The sequence below is a fragment of the Leptosomus discolor genome, chromosome 2 (assembly GCF_034619465.1).
Source record: "Leptosomus discolor isolate bLepDis1 chromosome 2, bLepDis1.hap2, whole genome shotgun sequence".
Taxonomy (NCBI): domain Eukaryota; kingdom Metazoa; phylum Chordata; class Aves; order Leptosomiformes; family Leptosomidae; genus Leptosomus; species Leptosomus discolor.
The window spans coordinates 125,517,707-125,537,078 of NC_141392.1; the positions used below are offsets into that span (position 1 = coordinate 125,517,707).

Below are 19,372 nucleotides of genomic sequence, written 5' to 3' on the forward strand. Positions count from 1 at the left end.
CTCTATGCACTCATATACTGGCTTCTGAAACATATACTATTTATCTACTGCCAAAATGCTCTCAGTTCTCTACAAAACACAAGAGATGTGGTGCCTGTCCAAAAAAAGCGCGACCTAAATGAAAAGCATCCCTATTAATTGGATTAAAGACCTTTCAAACACCAGCAGTTAGCACTGACTTTTTCCCCTTCAACAAAAACCTGCCCTTCACCCTAATTGGCAACTGTTCCCAGAAAAATTTACAATCACTAGTACACATGAATTCGCGCCACTGCTCTTAACTCCGACATCACTCCTACCCAGAAAATTATTATTGATCAATAAATTTTTGAGTGAGATTATTGCACACAACAGGAGAAGTGGGCTGTTGTTTTTTTTTTCCTGACCCATGAGACTTAAATTTCTTTTGCAATGTTGCAGTGTGCTGTTGTCTGAACGACACAGGAGAAAGACAGAAACTGCCCATGCAAACCAGCAATCAAAACCAGGCAAATAACCCAACAGTATCTTCAAGAGGTCAAAGCAAGCTGGCACATAGTGAAGTGATGGAATGGCTGAGCCTCTTCTGTACAGGAGCAACATCTCACAATGTCTCAGCAGCAGCAACGTCTCAAAACTGCCCTAAGGCTCCACAACACAAACTTCTTTGCTTAGCAGATGCAGGACTGCTTGTGGATGATTTAAAACATTCTATAGCACCATTACACAACCAAATAAAGAAAAATAAAATCTCCTCTGATGCACAGCAAAAGATAGTCCCTGCTGCGAGGACCTTACAGGCAAGGCACGCAAGTTGCACGCTGGAAACCGTCTCATCTTTATGTAGGAGATGGAAAAGTGAGGTGCAGAGGTGAAATCGTTTGCTAAGAGTCATACGGAAAAACTGGAAGAGCCAAGGAAAGACTAGAAGTCTGCCAAGTGGTCTGCAGTCCTTTCCTCACCGAACAACTATTCGTTCTTTACAGTTCATAAATTGATTATATCTGGTACCCTAGTCCTTCAAAACCATTTCAATTTAAAGCAAATTTTTTTTTCCCCCCATTACTACACAAATGAATTCAGTCAGAAAATGGACTTAATCTGAAGACCCAGTTTTCCAAAATAAGGGAATTAAAGAAATGAGGGAACTAAAAGTTCCCAAAGACCTCGCTTTGCCCACTGGTAACTCAAATGTGTGGGTGCTTCTGCACAGAGAGATCTGACTCAATCAAGCAAAGGAGAAGGATTGAGATTTTATTCCCAACAGCTGGAATTGGAAAAGATGGGATATGTGAGAACAGAAAACCAAATGTCCCACTAGTGAGTCAGCAAATAGAACACAGACATGTCAGTCATTTAATCCCTTCGTTTCTTCAAAGGAAGACAATGGTTTGCATTCTTGTATTTGGTTTGTGTGGCAAGGTTTTGGGGGGGGGGCTACAGGGGTGGCTTCTGTGAGAAGCTGCTAGAAGATTCCCCAGTGTCCGACAGAGCCAGTGCCAACCAGCTCCAAGATGGACCTGCCACTGGCTAAGGCCAAGCCCATCAGTGACGGTGGCAGTGCCCTTGTGACAACAAATTTTAGAAGGGGAAAAAGTTACTACACAAGACCAAATGCGGCCAGAGAGAGGAGTGAGAATATGTGAGAGCAACAGCTCTGCAGACACCCAGGTCAGTGAAGGAGGAGGAGGAGGAGGAGGTGCTTCAGGTGCCGGAGCAGAGATTCCCCTGCAGCCCGTGGTGAGGACCATGGTGAGGCAGGCTGTCCCCCTGCAGCCCAGGGAGGTCCACAGTGGAGCAGATATCCCCCTGCAGCCCGTGGAGGCCCCCACACCAGAGCAGGTGGATGCCCAAAGGAAGCTGTGACCCTGTGGGAAGCCCACACCAGAGCAGGCTCCTGGCAGGACCTGCAGCCCTGTGGAGAGAGGAGCCCAGGCTGGAGCAGGTTTGCTGGCAGGACTTGTGACCCCGTGGGGGACCCACGCTGGAGCAGTTCATGAAGAACCACAAGCCGGGGGAAGAACTCACGTTGGAGAAGTTCATGGAGGACTGTCTGCCATGGGAGGGACCCCACGCTGGAGCAGGGGAAGAGTGTGAGGAGTCCTACCCCTGAGGAGGAAAGAACGGCAGAAAGTGTGTGATGAGCTGACCCCAACCCCCATTCCCCGTCCCCCTGTGCTGCTGGAGAGGAGGAGGCAGAGAAACTGGGAGTGCAGTTAAGCTTGGGAAGAAGGGAGGGGTAGAGGGAAGGTGTTTTTAAGATTTTGCTGTATTTCTCATTATCCTACTCTGATTTGCTTGGTAATAAATTACATTATTTCTTTTCCCCCCAGGTCGAGTCTGTTTTGCCCGTGACTAACTGGTGAGTGATCTCCCTGTCCTTATCTCAACCCAGGAGGCTTTTTGTTATATTTTCCCTCCCCTGCCCAGCTGAGGAGGGGAGTAGCAGAGCAGCTTTGGTGGGCACCTGGCATCCAGCCAGGGTCAGCCCACCACAACTCTAGAGAGAGCGCAGTGGCAGCATTGCTTCTTTGTGAACACAGCAGGAGGCTCTTCTGATTTCCTCATTTTCTGACTCTAAAGAAGGGTAGTTGAGCCTACTAATCACAGGATACTCTAAGTAGTATCCAAAACCTAGGCTCCAAACTGGTTTTATAACAGTAATTTAAATCCAGGATGCTTTGGACAAGGTTGGTACCTTCCTTAATACACTATATACATACGAACATATGCATGTTAATTATCTCTTGGCTAGCCAGTCTGACCTGCAATATAGTAGATGGCAATAATTCAAAGTACTGGATTATGCTACAATAAATAACACAACCATTTTCCTCAAGCAGACTTCCAACAGCTAAGGAAAACTGAGGGTTCTCCCCTCTACCTCAGTCTCTAAAAGAAACCAAATGCTACTGTCATAGGCAGAGGAGCCATTTTGCCTTTTATACTTCTTGAAAATGCTCTATAAAATCTCTTATTTGAGAAACTGTTACACTCAAACAACCACTCTTCCACAATTTTTTCCACGGGTGTACAAAGAAAAGTGAGCAAGACCTCACCCAGAAAAGTAGGGGTTAATGTCAATTCACTTCAATTTAAGCCATAACCTTCAGTGCTGCAAGTCTTCCTTCCATAGATACTTCCCAAGAGCAAAAGGATAAACGAGATGCGAGCTTGTGGATATGGGGAAAGAGAAGAGGTTAAAAGAAAGAAGTAAAGATTTTAGTGCTAAGTTTGACAAGGCTTCTCTTATCCCAGCACAGAATACTATTTCTTAAACTCCAAACGACATTGGCAAGAAAAGATGCAAGGCTACAGGAAAGATCCACAAAACAGTTTTCATTGTGAGGAGAGGACTTTTGGGGTTTTTTTCCAAAAGACCTCCGGTTCTCTTCACTATTTTGGAGGCAATACCATCCACCAAGGGGAAATGGCTCAGAGTTGCTTCGTAGGGTACAACCTGAGGCTTTCAAAGCAGCTGATATTGAATGGTGGTAGCCAGTAACTTTGCTGCTCCTTAGTGTCCCCATTCCAACCACTCCGAAACCAAGGCTCCTCGGCGATCCCCGCAGCCTGGCAGCGCCTCACAACCCTCAGCACTTTAAAGCTGTTTTCTAGGTGCTTAACGGAAAGGACAGGCTCAGCTGCAGCTTTGAACCCACCCAGCCCATTGCAGTTGCAGAGACACGGTGGGCTGGCTCACGGCTGGAATGCTGTCACGGATGGGTACGTACTTTTTAGGAAAGACAGGCCAACTAGGTGGGGGGTTGCTCTTTATGTGAGAGAGCAACTGAAATGTATTGAGGTCTGCCTGGGGGTGGGCAAAGAACGAGTTGAGAGCTTGCAGGTAAGACTTAAGGGACAGGCCAATATAGGTGACACTGCTGTAGGTGTTTACCACAGGCCACCTGATCAGGAGGAGGAAGGCAATGAAGCCTTCTACAGACAGCTGAAAGCAGCCTCACAATCCACAGGCCTTGGTTCTCACGGGGGACTTCAACCACCCTGATATTTGATGGAAAAACAACACAGCCAAGCACCCACAGTCCAAGAGGTTCCTCCAAAGCACTGATGGGAACTTTTTGACACAGGTGGTAGAAGAAGCAACGAGGAGAGGTGCACTGGCAGACCTTGTACCAACAAACAAAGGAGGCTGGGGATGTGAAGGGTGGGGGCAGCCTTGGCTGTAGTGACCGTGAGATAGTGGAGTTCAGGATATGGAGTGGAAAAAGCAGGGCAGTAAGGAGGATTGCAACCCTAGACTTCAGGAGCACTAACTTTGGCATCTTCAAAGACCTATTTGGAGGAATCCCACGGGCTAGGGCTCTAGAAGTTAGGGGAGCCTAAGAGAGCTGGTTGCTATTCAAGCATCACTTCCTCCAAGCCCAAGATCAGTGCATCCCTATGAGGAAGAAATCAAGCAAAGGAGGCAGAAGGCCTCCTTGGAACAGCAAGGAGCTTCTGGAAACACTTCAAGAGAAGAAAAAAAGTTTACAGCATGTGTAAAAAGGGACTGGCCACTTGGGAGGAATACAGGAATGTGGTCAGAGTAAGCAGGGATGCAACGAAGAAGGCTAAGGCACACTTGGAATTGAAGCTGGCAAGAGATGTCAGAGACAACAAGAAGGCCTTCTTCAAATACATCATTAGCAAAAGGAAGACCAGGGAAAATGCAGGCCCACTGCTGAATGAGGCGGATGGCCTGGTGACAGAGGATATACCGAGAGCGCAGAGTTACTGAATGCTGCCTTTACTTCAGGCTAGGCTAGCCCTCAAGAATCCCAGACCCTGGAGGTAGGGGAGGAAGTCTGGTGGAAGGAAGACTGCCGCTTGGTTGAGGAGCATTGGATTAGGGATCTTTTTGGCAAACCAGACACCCACCAATCCATGGACCCCGACAGGACGCCCCCGTGAGTGCGCAGGGAGTTAGCAAAAGCTCTTGCTAAGCCACTCTCCGTCATCTTTGAAAGGTCATGGAGGACAGGAGAGGTGCTTGAGGACTGAAGGAAACCCAATGTCATTCTAGTCTTCAAAAAGGACAAGAAGGAGAACCTGGGAAACTACAGACCAGTCAGCCTCACCTCCATCCCTGGAAAGGCGATGGAACAGCTCATTCTGGCTGTTGTCTCTAAACAGGTGGAGGAAAAGAAGATTGTCAGGAGTAGTCGGCACGGCTTCACCAAGGGGAAATCATGCCTGGCCAACCTGATAGCCCTCTCTGATGGCATGACCAGCTGGGCGCATGAGGGGAAAAGCAGTGGATGCTGTCCACCTCGACTTCAGCAAGGCTTTTGACAGTGTCTCCCACCACATCCTCACAGGTAAGCTTAGGAAGTGTGGGATAGACGAGCGGACAGTGAGGTGGATTGAGAACTCGCTGAAGGACAGAGCTCAGAGGGTTGTGATCTGGGGTGCTGAGTCTAGTTGAAGGCCGGTGACTAGCAGTGTTCCCCAGGGGTCAGTATTGGGTCCAGTCTTACTCAACATATTCATCAATGAAGGGACAGAGTGCACCCTCAGCCAGTTTGCTGATGGCACTAAACTGGGAGGAGTGGCTGACACACCAGAGGGCTGTGCTGCCGTTCAGTGAGACCTGGGCAGGCTGGAGAGCTGGGCGTGGAGGAACCTGATGAGGTTCAACAAGGGCAAGTGTAGGGTCCTGTACTTGGGGAGGAACAACCCCACGCACCAGTACAGGCTGGGGGTCGACCTGCTGGAGAGCAGCTCTGCGGAGAAGGACCTGGGAGTTGTGGTGGACAGAAAGTTGACCATAAGCCACTAATGTGCCCTTGTGGCCAAGAAGGCAAATGGCATCCTGGGGTGCATTAAGAAGAGTGAGGCCAGCAGGTCGAGGGAGGTCCTCCTCCCCCTCTACTCTGGCCTGGTGAGGCCACATCTGGAGTGCTGTGTCCAGTTCTGGGCTATCCAGTTCAAGAAGGACAGGGAGCTACTGAGGAGAATCCAGTGGAGGGCTACGAAGATGATGAGGGGACTGGAGCATCTCTCCTACAAGGAAAGGCTGAGAGACCTGGGGCTGTATAGACTGAGAGGGGACCTTATCAATCCTTATCTAAAGGGTGGGTGTCAAGAGGATGGGGCCAGGCTCTTCTCAGTGGTGCCCAGTGACAGGACAAGGGGCAACGGGCACAACCTGGAGCACAGGAAGTTCTGCCTCAACATGAGGAAAAAGTTCTTTACCCTGAGGGTGGCAGAGCCCTGGAACAGGCTGCCCAGGGAGGCTGTGGAGTCTCCTTCCCTGGAGATACTCAAAACCCGCCTGGGTGCAGCCCTGTGTGACCTGCTGTGGGTGACCCTGCTTTAGGAGGGGGGTTGGACTAGATGATCTCCAGAGGTCCCTTTCCAACCCCAACCATCCTGTGATTCTGATTCTGTAACTCTAAGCTAAAATATTCTCAAGCCAACTGACAGCTGGAGCCTCTTGACTTTCAGCTTACACACAAAACAGAAGTTTTGAGGATTTGTTTTCACTGGAATTTTTCTTAATAGAATTCCAGATATTGAAGCCAAGATCACATTAGAGAGCCTGAGTCTTAAATTCCTTAAAACAATTACACAGTTAATTTAATCATGCCATTGTTTTAAAGGAAATTAAATGTAAATATTTTGATCTTTACAATAAAACTGCTAAAGGGAAAAATAAGGACTGTGGTCAAACAAAATCTATGGAGAAGAACAATGCAAGGGAATTAATTCAGCTGTGATTTTTGAAGATTTCTGGTTAGTTAAAGATAATGAGGAGCTTTACTTCTCTTTTAATATTTAAGATTTATTTTGAGATTCGGAGAAGCAGGTGAGATTGGAGAGACATATCTCCAGCTTAAACCACAACTATCAACCACCCATCCATGAGCTTGAGATCCAACCCCAATCCCTCTGAAGTTATCCTGAAGTTCCTCTCTGCCGAAATGTGGGGGGTTTTGCTGCAACTTTATGTTATGCAGCTATTATTAACGTCTTCTATTTGTTCATTCTGAAGAGCCTCAGCACGTATTTCATGTTAGCTGACTACAGCTTCACTGACTGCTTCTGGTTCCCAGAGTCAGCTAGTGGTGAGAGGACACAGCAAGCAACCATGACCGAGGAGCTGGACAGACAGCTCTGGACGAGTCAGCTCTGGATCACTTGCTGGAGAGCAAACTGCAGATTTGTTCCTACCCTCCTAAAAAGTAAACTGGTCAGAGGGAATACCTCTACAGTACACCACACCAAGAAGTGAATCATCAGTGATAATAAAAAACAGTGACATGACTTTCTTTTCCATAAAGAAAACAGCAAGAGATGTTTAGGCTATATTTGTTTACCAGGATTTGTCTTCTCAAGCTGGTACCATCTGTAAAATGCCCTTTTCTTTTGTTCACTGAGGTCCGACCCCTGCTGCAACAGCCAATGGGAGATCCGGCTCTGACTGATACCTGTAAAAAACCAGAACAAAACAAAAAAAAAAAAAAGAGAAAGAGGAAGAGAAAACTTGGTCTTTTTAAAACATTTTGAAGTGGTTCATATACTGATAAAAGGTGTCTTACAAAGCCCAGGAACTCTCAGTGTTCCAATCACAGGAAAAGTAGAGAGTTCAAGCATTCTCCGCCCCGTCCCTAACTGCTTGAACTTCTCCCTGTTACTATTTTCAACCTTACTCAAGGTGCATCCTGGAATCAGCACAATCAACCTACAAGCAAAGAGGGTACAAACTGGGAAGCCAAATCTACCACTGACTTGAATTGTCCACAACTTCCCTCATTCTTAAATTTCTTCATCTGTGAAATAGGAACAAGTCCCTTACCCACTGTTATACATAAATAACGATAGTCAGGAGATCATTATCATTCAATGCTTGAATAAGAAGGGAGATAAACACAGAAAGAGTTCACGTGATATAAACCAAATCAGCCCAGAAATGGAGCAAGCGGTTATAACAACGGCCAGAAAACAAAACAGAAAGGGCAGCTGTTTGTCAGCAAAGCACGAGTCAAGCTCTAGGTCTCCAGGCAAGATCAGGAACAAAAAGTTCCAGAGTTGTTAAAGCAAGACTTCTAAGAAAACAGAAAAAGGGGGTAAAAATCCTAGAAATTAATACAGCTATTTCCAAAGCAGGACCCTGAACAAAGAATCAATGCAGAAAGGGAAAAGAAATTATTAGAAGGAGAGGAATCAAATAAAGCAAGAAGTTTAAAAGCACACTAGGAGGTGAACTGTAGGTTCATTTGAAAATACAAAAAAATACATAGTTTGCTGAGTACCTGAAGCAGTACTTCAGGTAGGAGGACTCCCTGTGCTTTCCCCAAGGCTCTTCAGCTATCAGAAAGGGTTAACAACATCTAACTCTCCTGAGAACTAAAGTTTTAGGAGGTGCTCCAAGTAAGGATATACTGCTGAATACCACCTGCGCCGCCACCTGCTTGGTGATAACAGTGAGGCAGGTAGAAGGCTAGTTCTCACAAGGAAAATGAACTACCTGCCCCTCTTGAGATGCATCAAGGTTTTATAAGATCACATAATCATATTTAACTCATGAAAAACAATCCCCTGTAGTCTTACCACTTCTCATATGAGGGTTTTATTATGCACTTTTTTTTTTTTCCATTGAACACTGAAGCTAGTTAACTTTAGAATAACTCAACTTGACTCTTAGGTATCATATTTGGGTGGGTTTACTCCAACCAGATTTTTAAAATCATGGGGTTTATGCTCTTAACTGCTCTTCCTTATGCAGAATTCTGGAGCCTTTGAGGTTTTAATTGTCATGGGGAAAAGGGACAGGAGCATTTTGTTCCCAGTCCAGAAGCTCACTGTTTTTCAACAGAGCTCTGCCCACAAAACAACCCTGGTTTGGTTTTGTTTCCCGTACATCCATTCATCTTCACGCCCGTTCCCAGAGACTGGTTTTGCCCCACAACTGAAAGAGCTCGGAAACAGCTGGGGCAGTCACGAGGGGATTACCCCCAGGGCCCACACTGGGATATATAATTGAGTTTATATTACTAGGGAAGTGGAATTATTCAACCAAACACAAACCTTAGATTCTGCCAAGTTTATATCAAGTAACTGTGGAAGCATACCAGTTAGTACCGAAAGAAGTCAATGTAAGTTGATAAAACCCTCTGGCCCAAAACAAAGCTTCAGTCTAGTTGAAATCAGGTGATCTAGATACCTGATTGCCAGCAGAAAAGACTAAGTTTCAAGAATTTGCAGCTCTTCACCTACTATTACAATTTATAAAAGCCGTTTCTTTAACGCAGTGCTGTGGGACACAGATGTCTGTGTCTCACTGCTTTCGGCTGCATGACTCCTATTAATCAATGGGCAACAGCACCATTAATTTACTTGTTTACTACAGTCCACTCACACTTATTACAGTGAATTAGAGTTTGTTGAGTGTTTGGATAACAACATAAGATATAAATTCAAAGCATTATTAGATAAAAATTATAAATAGAGATTACGTATCATCAACAAGGGTCGTATAGCGGAAAATCCAAACTCTGCTCAAGAGGCCGCCTGATACTGTCACAAAGTGGTACCGATGTCAGCCACTTCAGACAATGTGCTTGAGACAAAGCAAAGGAGCAGGAACCAAAAGACTCAAGCTGCGTATTGCCATGTCCACATTCGACTCACCGCAAGCCCTCACAGTTTATAAAGTCGCTTCTGCAAAATGGAGCTTTGTAAAGGGCGTCGAGACTTACAGATTCAACGAACGCACCATAAATTCTCGGTACGTGATTATTTGACTGTGGTATCTCATGAATGGCACTGCAGTCCATGGCATTTTCTACACTAGCAAAAAGCCTACAGCTCATTTTGCTTGTTGGCTAGCAGGCTTCACAGCAATGCTGCAAACCCAGCTTAACACGTCAGGTATGGCTTAGGCACCTGATCTTGGTTTTGGTCACAGGAATGTAGTGGATGACCTCTAGAAGACCCTTTAAAGTCCCATTTCTTATTCTTATTCGTTTTTTATTATTCTCTTTCCTTATTTCAGAGATCTGTAATGAGAGCTGCGCTTCTGAAAGGCTTCCACTACCTACACCGCTGCTCCTCTTGTTTTTAAGATATAAAATACCTTTCATCTGTACCTCAGCTCCGTTTAGAGGCCCCAAAACTGTCCAACATTCCAACAGCTTGACCGATTCAAGGTCACATGCAAAGCCTGCAGCAGAAGAACTGATCCAGGATCTCCTAGATCCCAGTATAGTGTCTTAATCACAAACCCATCCTTCACTCCTTTCAATTAAGAAAAAAAACCCCACAAACCCCAAATTGTCATCTCAGAGTTTCCTGCATCTCAAGTGGGTTTTACACAGTTGGCTCCCAGGGACAGTGACTAGTACTACCACCAGCACCATCCTGTCACATCGTCTGTAATCATGCCACTTTAGGAAATTGCACTGGCAGGAAAAAAGAAATCGTCCTGCTGCCAGAAGCAGATTAAGGAAATAAGTTCTCTGGAGTACTGAAAATCCAGCTGTTTTGAGGAAATTCACTCTCAAACTGAACCACGGACCTCAAGGAAGACCGGCATCCTCCGGGCTCAGCATCAGCAGGGCCACAGACACACTGTGATGAGCACAACTAGTTTTCTCACAGAAAACACTGAAGAAAGAAGTGGTAATCACAAAGGATTATAGCGATTCAAATGCTGACTTCTTGTGTCACATGTCACTCCTTCTCATAGCAGGTTACACTTCCTCATTAAAATCAAAATGGAGACGACAGTCCATGCATGCTGTTCTGGCCAGCCCCACTCTCTCCCACATAAATTACTTGAACAAAAAGTTTCCCTTTCAAATACATAAAAGAAACGGCAAAATGCATCATCAAGAGAAGGCAACTGGTATCTGCAGTACAAATCTGCTCACAGCCCTCAAAACTGCTATTCATCAAGTCTTTGGTAACTGGTTTTCACCTTCACAGATAGATTTGTTCAGCGACTCTACTTTGCATTTCTTTAATGTTTCTTTCAGGAGAGACTTTTAGAAGCACCTGGAATACGTCAGATTTGGAGAAGAAAGTAACTGACTGCGTTTTAATTCCTCCGTTTGTAAGCAACGTCCTAGATTCATCTAATACGTGCTTGCAAAGGACATCTATCAATTTAGGAGATTAGCAAAGCTTGTTTACAGAAAACCTGCAAAGATCAAAATCATAGAAAAACAAATTTTTCCCTGTGTTGTCACGAGCACAAAAAAAGAAAAATGTTTTTCAAAATCCAGTCTTGTCATTTCAGGTGATCAATAATTCAATAATTCTCTGAATTCTCTTCACAATGGAACTGGTTAAGTTTCACTTTGTATTTGCATTGGCTCAGCACCCCTGTGTAGTAGGTTCCAAACCATAAGAGATTTTATTTATGTTACAGCAGTGCTTCAAGGCTGCCCTGCACGGTGCTAGATGCTGCGTGTGTTCAGCATCATACAAAGCTAAGTCCTGAAGATATCAGTTAAGACAGAGACAGTAGGACAGGGCTGAACTGTACAAGCAGAATAACTGGGAAGGTTCGTAGAACTGTGCACTGGAAAGCTCTACATGTTATGTTTTGGGTTGTTTTTTTTTTTTTAATTTATCTCTTTATCCTTTGCCTTCTGACCATAACTTACTCAGTACTCGGATACAATTCTGGTGGCAATTAAAGCATATTGCAGCACACGACTTCAAATTATTGTTGGTTAAAATCTGGCGTCTCACCTGCCACATGTAGGGCTAAATACCTACCCCCAAGTAAGCTGCAGCTATGTTAAAAGGAGCTTCAAATACCAAGATAGGAAATTCAGCAGGAACTATTATTAGCTCCTGTTTATACTGTCATTTTTCTTATCAGTAGGAGATTATTTATACAGAGCCCAACCCAAGTGCTTCTTGTTTATCTTATTACAGACACCATTAAAAAAGTTTCTATAAAAAGCAGCTCCTGTATTTAGGACCAGTACTAATAAGTGTTATGCTAGGTTTTTGCTTCTTATCAATCATTCCTTTATTTTCAAGTCACCATTTAATGCTCTGTTACTATTTTCCAATCTGCCCTCTTCTCTCAGTACACAAGGCAGCCCTGTAAAATGTCTTCCAGGTTTAATTTTCCCTGTCAGATTCATTATCTAAATGACTTTTAAAGTTTCTGGTAATTTTATAAAGACTAAGGGAGCCTAAAAAATTGTTCTACTGCAACAGCTGACTTCAACCTTCAGCTCCATGTTCCTCTCTCACATATCCTCCCTCTCCGTCACTTCCCATCCATTTGCGCTGCAGCACAGGAAAAACAAAAGGAAAAGCCATTTACTGTACAGTCTGTAAATACAAGGCGACTCGGTGTGCTCTGTGGGATCGTGGCTGATGTAGGGATGGGTATTCTCCAAGTGCGTTGCAATATTAGGATTAAGATGAGAGAAAGGAGAAAGCTATTTCTGAACAAAATCTTAAGTGGCTGGAAGAATTAGCGAAATAAGGCAAAATGGAAGTTTCAAGGGGCAGAAGTTGCAGTAGAGGTTCCTGCACCGAGGACAGAACACGACATGATACAGAACGAGGACAGATATGGTCATAAGCACCGGGGAAACATTACACTCTCTGGTGAGCTAATCCAAGACCTGCAATTTGAAGACAAGCAAATTGGTTTAGCTAAAGTTCATCCCTTGTACGTCCAGCGTGGCCAGCTTCAAACCCAGCCGTGATTAACAAACGGAAGCAAAGCTTTAGGTTCCTAGCTAAAGGTCAAAGATCGCTGTTCAGATGCACTACTACTCCTTTCCCCTCTCATTACACACACAAATAATGTTTTAGGGTGGTAAAGAAATTGGTAGAGACTGAAAGGAGCAAGTTGACAGCATGGGTAGCCAAGTCAAACGCCTCTCCTTCCAGACAGAGCCAGGCATTTATTTTTCATTTCTTTCCTGCCTCTCTCCCCAGGGCAGAAGAGACAAACGCTAAAAGCTGAGGCCACACCAGTCTGCCTTCAGTTCAAGTGCTAAACAAATGACTTCCAGCTGATGCAGGCTGGTAGCCAGTGGATGGGCAAGTCAAATAGGCCCAACCTCTGCACTGCAGCCTCCACAAACAGCTCGCTGTGCTTGTATTACAGCAAACGGCGATGGAGGCTGTGAGCCCCCCAGCCTCTGCGGGCTGCTGATCTGCCCTCGCAGAACTACCCCTCCTCACAGTCTTTCCCAGCCTCTTCCTTGGCCAGGACAGGGTTCCACCACGACGTGCAGGATCATGAAGAGGACTCCGAGACATGGATCACTGGAGGCTGAGCAGTATTCTGAACAGGTATCGTTTCACTCTCATGGTCCTCCCCTACACGCCATCTGCTACTGACCACTCTCTGGATTTTATTTATCTATTTTTCCTCTTGTTTAGTGAATGATTTGCAGAACAGCTTTACCAGTAAGACTAAGTCTGTAAATACTGAGAGGATACCATTTGGGATCACGTGTTCTGCAGAGCATCACCTCTGTCTATACAAACAGCTTTCTTAAAGAACCAAAAGTGGTTTCCAGGCCTTCCTTGGGAGCCTGTTTCACAGCTGAATGGGAAGGGATGCTGAATACCGCTGAAGAATACACAAGTCAACTAGCACTCATCAGGCCTAAGACAACTCCGGAAGTGAGAGCCCTGGGACATATGCCTTCTGCTCTGGATCTCTGTCCCGAGCTATTTTCAGTCACTCTTCACCACATTGTGCTTTTGAGAGGAAGCTAATGTTTGTAGCGCTGAGCACTCTTTAATCTGGTCCCTTCAAACATCTCTTTGAGACTTACTATTTCTTTCAGATAAGCCATAACTATGTACTTAATAGCAGCACAGAAGTGCTATGCATCTGCTTACAAAAGGCTACGGGTTGTATTTAAAATGAATCAGCTCCCATAGACCTTCCCACCAAGCATACAGAGGGTAACACAGTTCAGCTCCAAAGGGCAGTGCAAGCCTTGCAGGTATCTCTACTTGAGAAACTGCATCATGTGCAAAATATTACTTTCTTTTCTTATTTGAAAAGCCCATGGAAACATTACTGGGTCAGCTGCAAAGGACGTAGCCATTTAACCTTCAGATCTACCTGGTTTCCCACTGATTTGACTTGAAAACAAGTTAATAACAGTTCCATGAGTTCAATCTTCGTTCAGTCCCACTGACAGGCTCGAAAGAGACATCTAGTAATATCCTCTCTGATCCCCGTGTCAGTATGTTCCGGATTCCCCCCATGCTACGCAGGAGGATTGAGTGGGATGGGTATGAAATTTAAGCCAACCCTGTACGAAGTGGCTGGTGTCATTAACTCACAGGAGGAACAGCCTGGCAGACAATGAAAGCTCCCAAAGGCTAAACGCCAATTTAATGACTTTAACAAGTGAAATCCAGGAGCCTAGGTTGAGGATGGAAGGACCAAAATGCTCAGGTGTGAAGAGACTGGCCTTGACTTTCCTACAGCCTGCCTGCAAGGGTATCACGACGTGCACCGAGACCTAGCTAATTATAATTAGTTCCTTTTACTGATACAGACTCTGCCTTCGATTTGGTGTGGTGATTCTGATTCAATGGCCCCGCGTGCGGTAGTCCCACTGTCCGAAAAAAAAATGCTGGCTTGTTTTGGAATGACTCTTTTTCTGCCCTTTTTTCCTCTTTGCATCACTTCTCTGGAAGGGGAAGCTAGTTGGACTTGCTGGTAGATGTGAAGGGTGCTCTATAGAGGTTAATTCAGAGATGGGTTATTCTAGGAATATATTCAGGCAAGGACTGTAAAAAAGCAGGGAAGTGAACCACTGACTACCAAAACTTCAGAGTTCAGGTACAATTTAAGCAATTAGAATAGACTTAGCATTTAATTTTTGAAGTACTAGTGCTAACATCTGATAAAGCTAAAAACATCCCTTAAGAGTTACACAAAATGTTAATCTCATGATTTTACAGATTAAATTGAAACAAGGGAAGGACAAGTAGTTTTGTCCAAGATCACTGAGAAGAGTTGGAGACATGGAAGGAATTCCTGGCTCCACGGCTCAGGCGCCCCTTTCTACCTGCCTACCTCAACTGCTGGCACGTCTGCAAACCCCGATCTCCCAGACAGATGGGTTCTTATGACAGTTCAAATACTGGAAAAATCCTAAAAGAACAACTTCCCTCCTGCTGGTGTGGCATTCCTAGTCACCAAGGAACCTTAAAAACAATCTATTACAAGATCTTTATTCAAACTTGGGTTAAAAAAGGAATGAATGTTATAGATATAACATGGGATTGAGCTGTATTTTATCATCAGGTCTTCATCCTAAAACACTGAGGTGCTGGAGTGCGTCCAAAGAAGGGTAATGAAGCTGGTGAGGGGTCTAGAGCACAAGTCTGGTGAGGAGCGGCTGAGGGAGCTGGGGGTGTTCAGCCTGGAGAAGAGGAGGCTGAGGGGAGACCTGATCGCTCTCTGCAGCTGCCTGAGAGGGGCTTGGAGCGAGGGGGGGGTCGGTCTCTTCTCCCAAGTAACAAGCGACAGGACAAGAAGAAACAGCCTCAAGTTGCACCAGAGGAGGTTTAGGTCGGACATGAGGAAGAATTTCCTTACTGAAAGGGTTGTCAAGCGCTGGAACAGGCTGCCCAGGGAAGTGGTGGAGTCACCATCCCTGGACGTGTTTAAAAGACGTGTAGACGTGGTGCTTAGGGACATGGATTAGGAGTGGACTTGGCAGCGCTGGGGTAACAGCTGGACTCGGTATCTTAAAGGTCTTTTCCAACCTAAACGATCCTACGACTCTAAGCACACTACCAGCTACGCTGTTCTGGACAAGCAGTGTGAGCTTGTAAAGGAGAGCTAACAGCACCCCACCCCATGGAGGAGCAGTAAGACTTCGTCACTCTTTGTGTAAAGCTCTGGAAACACACCCAAGGAAGAAATGATATCACTGCAGTCACTTGTCCTGAATGTGAGAGAGAGAAGGCACAGGGCAGAGGGCAAAACCAGAACTACTCCTCCTTCTAGGTAAAATCTGAGCTAATATGGTCAACGCCTCAGCCTCATATCTGATTTTCATTAATCGTGGCTCAAATGCAAGTGATTGAAAAACTTCCAACTATCATAATCTGACCCCTGGATGTAGTGATACCAGCTCTAGCTGTGTCTCCTGACTATTCATATACATTATATAATAGAAATACATATCATATATTTCTCTCTCTCTCCAGACATACAGATGCAGATACGCATCTATTTGCTGCACTCAACAAACAATTTAAGAACTAAGGAAAACAGTTTTCATTTTAAGATAAGAACCTGGGGCTTATTATAATGCTGTAAAATAAAACCTGCTAGCACAAGCCACAAAAAAAAAAAAGAAAAAAGAAAAAGTGATTCACTGGGGAAGTTCCATGATGTGCGGGACAATGGGTCTTAAATCAAAGGCATACATTATCATGACTAAGCTGACAGATCTGCACTGCAATGCAGAAAGCCAAGCAATATTCCAACATCTGCACCACGCACAGTTAGACAGTTTCCCAAAATGAAGAAAGGACTCCCCGAGCTCTTACCTGTTACCTGTGCAACAACTGCTTGGGAAATTCTCCGATTGGCTAGAAAGGCTTTGATTTCCTCCTTTATCACACTGCTGTCCCTCCTACCAAAAGAAAACAAACAAACAAAAAAAACCAAACAAAAGAACACACAAAAAGAGGGACAGACCAAAGTGCACTTTAAAGACCCAAAATGGCTTTATTTCCTTTACTTAGGGAACAAGGAGTGGGGAAGGCAGGCATTAGAATTGTCAAAGTGCCTCGCCAGTGGACACTTCTTTTAACAAGTGTCACGTTCGATCAAAGTACCCTAGCAGGAGAATGGATGACTCATGTCCTATATAATTCATATTAGGTGCAGCACTGCCATATGGAATGTACAAAGTTTCATTACACAGGGATGAATAAATCTCTCATACCAGCATAAAAACCTCAGTCATAAAAATGAGGCACCAAAATAAAAAATAAAAGATAGCAGGGTCTGCATGGTTAGCTACACAAATGAATATACATCCACAAACCTTCGCCAACCTTTCAAGGAAAAGACCCAAAGGAGAAAAAGATTTTGCAACCTCTATCCGCCCACCCCTCCTTCCTCAGTCCACAGCTTGCACTGAATGAACAAGTGCCAGTTATTTAAAGCCTTTGTATGATTTTTACAAGGTGCGCAAAGATAGTTCAGAAGGGACTGAAACTGTGCTAAAAAGAAAAGAATTTGGAGGCTGCACAGGGACTGTGACATGCAGCAAATTTCAAATGCAGTAAACACATACTTTTCCCCCTCTTCCTCCCTCCCTTCCTAAGAGCAGACAATTAAATCCAGACTTTATTAGACGTTATTATTTGGTAATTTCCCTTCTCCTTCTCTCCTCCTGCCCTAGCAGCATTCAAGGCAGATTCAAGCTTGCAAATGTAAATGCAAAATAAATGCTATGTCGTGGGTTCATTTTTATCTCTGTACCCAACACTCATCTTCCACATGCCTGCAAACAGAAGTAGTTTCAGTTTAAATAAGCACTCAGAGCATTACCTGAGACTTACTGCGTAGGAACCCAAAACTCAACAGAACTATTAAACGTCAGCAATGGGAACTCCTGCATACTGCTACACTCACCACCCTCCTGCATTGTTCCACTAGCCTGTGGCCGACAGTAAATGAGGTTGATCGGCTTTTATTAGCGCTCATCTCTAATCCTCCCCCCCAAAACATACCTTTACCCTAAATCTCCAAAGTACTTCAAACATATTTTCATCCTGGAGCTTATGGACCCTAGGTCTCTCATAGGTACTTCATAAATGTTACGATTTTTGGGGGAAAAAAAAGGACATTCCAAATTGTTTAGAGACATTTGGCCTTTCCTCTTATTTCTTTTTGCTATCAAGGCCGCTGCCTCTGACTTTCATCCTCAGTGGTATAATCCCCTCCTTTCATCTTTGCCATAATGCTGAAAAGGAAGTCGCTAAAAGTAAAGGAAGGTCAGTCTAGGAAAAAAAAACCCAACTGGCTCTCACTGAAGACTTCTGCTTCTTCTTTATTATTTTATTTTATTTTCCTACATCAATCTGCAGACTGTGCAAGTCACAGAGCCCTTGCCACGAACTATAAACAGATAATATACATGCTCTGCAGATCCCAGAGGAGAGCATTAACCGACCAGATTCCCTACTCCCCCTATACCTGGAAGGAAATACAACTGGTGTGAAGTAGTGGAGGAGGAGTCATGGGAATTGACACTCAGTCAGAAGTTTTGTGAGTAAGAGCAGGGAGGAAATTTAATGCACTAACATCCATTTCGATTTGTAGTATGGCATGGGAAAAAAACATTTCGACAGCAAAACAGACTGTGGGATACCCACACACAGCCAGGGGGTGTTTATGCGAGACTACGAGGCAGGTGAGGGGTACTGAGATAGTCATCAGCAGGGAACTAGCAGGGGAACAGCTGTCTAAAGCAGTTCCTGCTTTCTTGGTAATACCTATCACTGCTACAGCAGTCCTCCAAGATTTCTTCTGAGGGACTTCTCACTCTGACTTTCCAAACTTTTTACAAAGACTTCTACTAACCTCATCAGTTCCTCCACTTTGTCATCAATGTCCAAGTCCTCTTCAGAAGCTTCAAAACTGTATGACCTTTGAGCCAAGCTGTTTGCAAGTGGGTAGCGGGTAGGTGACATCTTCCCGTTGAAGGCAGACAACCTCTCGTTACTCTCCCTCCCGTTCTGATTAGTAGTGCAAGGCTGTGGGGAGGTGTCGTAACTGTTGCTCGGTGATGGCGACATCCCAGAATGCTGGGTCTGTGTTGAAGCTGTGGCTGTAGAGGAAGATGCTGGGACATTGTTGGTACTGTTGCTGTAGGAACCACCTCCATAGCTGGACCTTCTTCCAAATTTGTCACTATGCTCTTGATCAAGACGATCCAAGGTTTCCAGCGCATGGAGGATTTCATGTCTGGTCATTCCCGTACGTCTCAGGCGCTGAAGCAGGTCTATCTGCTCTATGGTAAATCTTGGTTCGTCTGTGTAGTGAGACATGGTTTCCAGCAGACTAAAAACAAGGTAAAGCAAATACTTAGTTCAATAGTTCTCTGTGGTACAAAGAAAGTGCCTTACATGCAGGAAAGATCAATTCTAGTCCAAAACTTTAAGTCACACACATGACAGAGCTGGCAGCCCAACAGCCCACCTCCAAACAAGCTCAACAGGCAACCTCTCATGAATTCTGGTCTCACTACGTAGCAGAAGGGTCTTATTTTCTTTGAAGTGCTCAAATAGCATTTCTCTCTTCTACTGGCATTCCCTACACCTTCTACAATAAACCTGCAGCTAGTACCCTTTTGCTTTTGATAAACCGCTGCTACGGAGAGACCATGGTTGCTCAGTAATTAAGGCTGCA

General features: G+C 44.7%; 1 protein-coding gene across 1 annotated transcript in view; it reads right to left on the minus strand.

Annotated features, from left to right (window-relative positions):
• HMBOX1 (homeobox containing 1) overlaps positions 1 to 19,372 on the minus strand; it is a 55,383-nt gene that overhangs the window by 33,880 nt on the left and 2,131 nt on the right. The window contains exons 2-4 of the mRNA XM_086460495.1: positions 18,545 to 19,024; positions 16,498 to 16,583; positions 7,302 to 7,412 (exon numbers count right to left, since the gene is read on the minus strand). Of these exons, the coding sequence (XP_086316621.1) occupies positions 7,302 to 7,412; positions 16,498 to 16,583; positions 18,545 to 19,024 (677 nt within the window). The remainder of the gene's footprint in view (positions 1 to 7,301; positions 7,413 to 16,497; positions 16,584 to 18,544; positions 19,025 to 19,372) is intronic.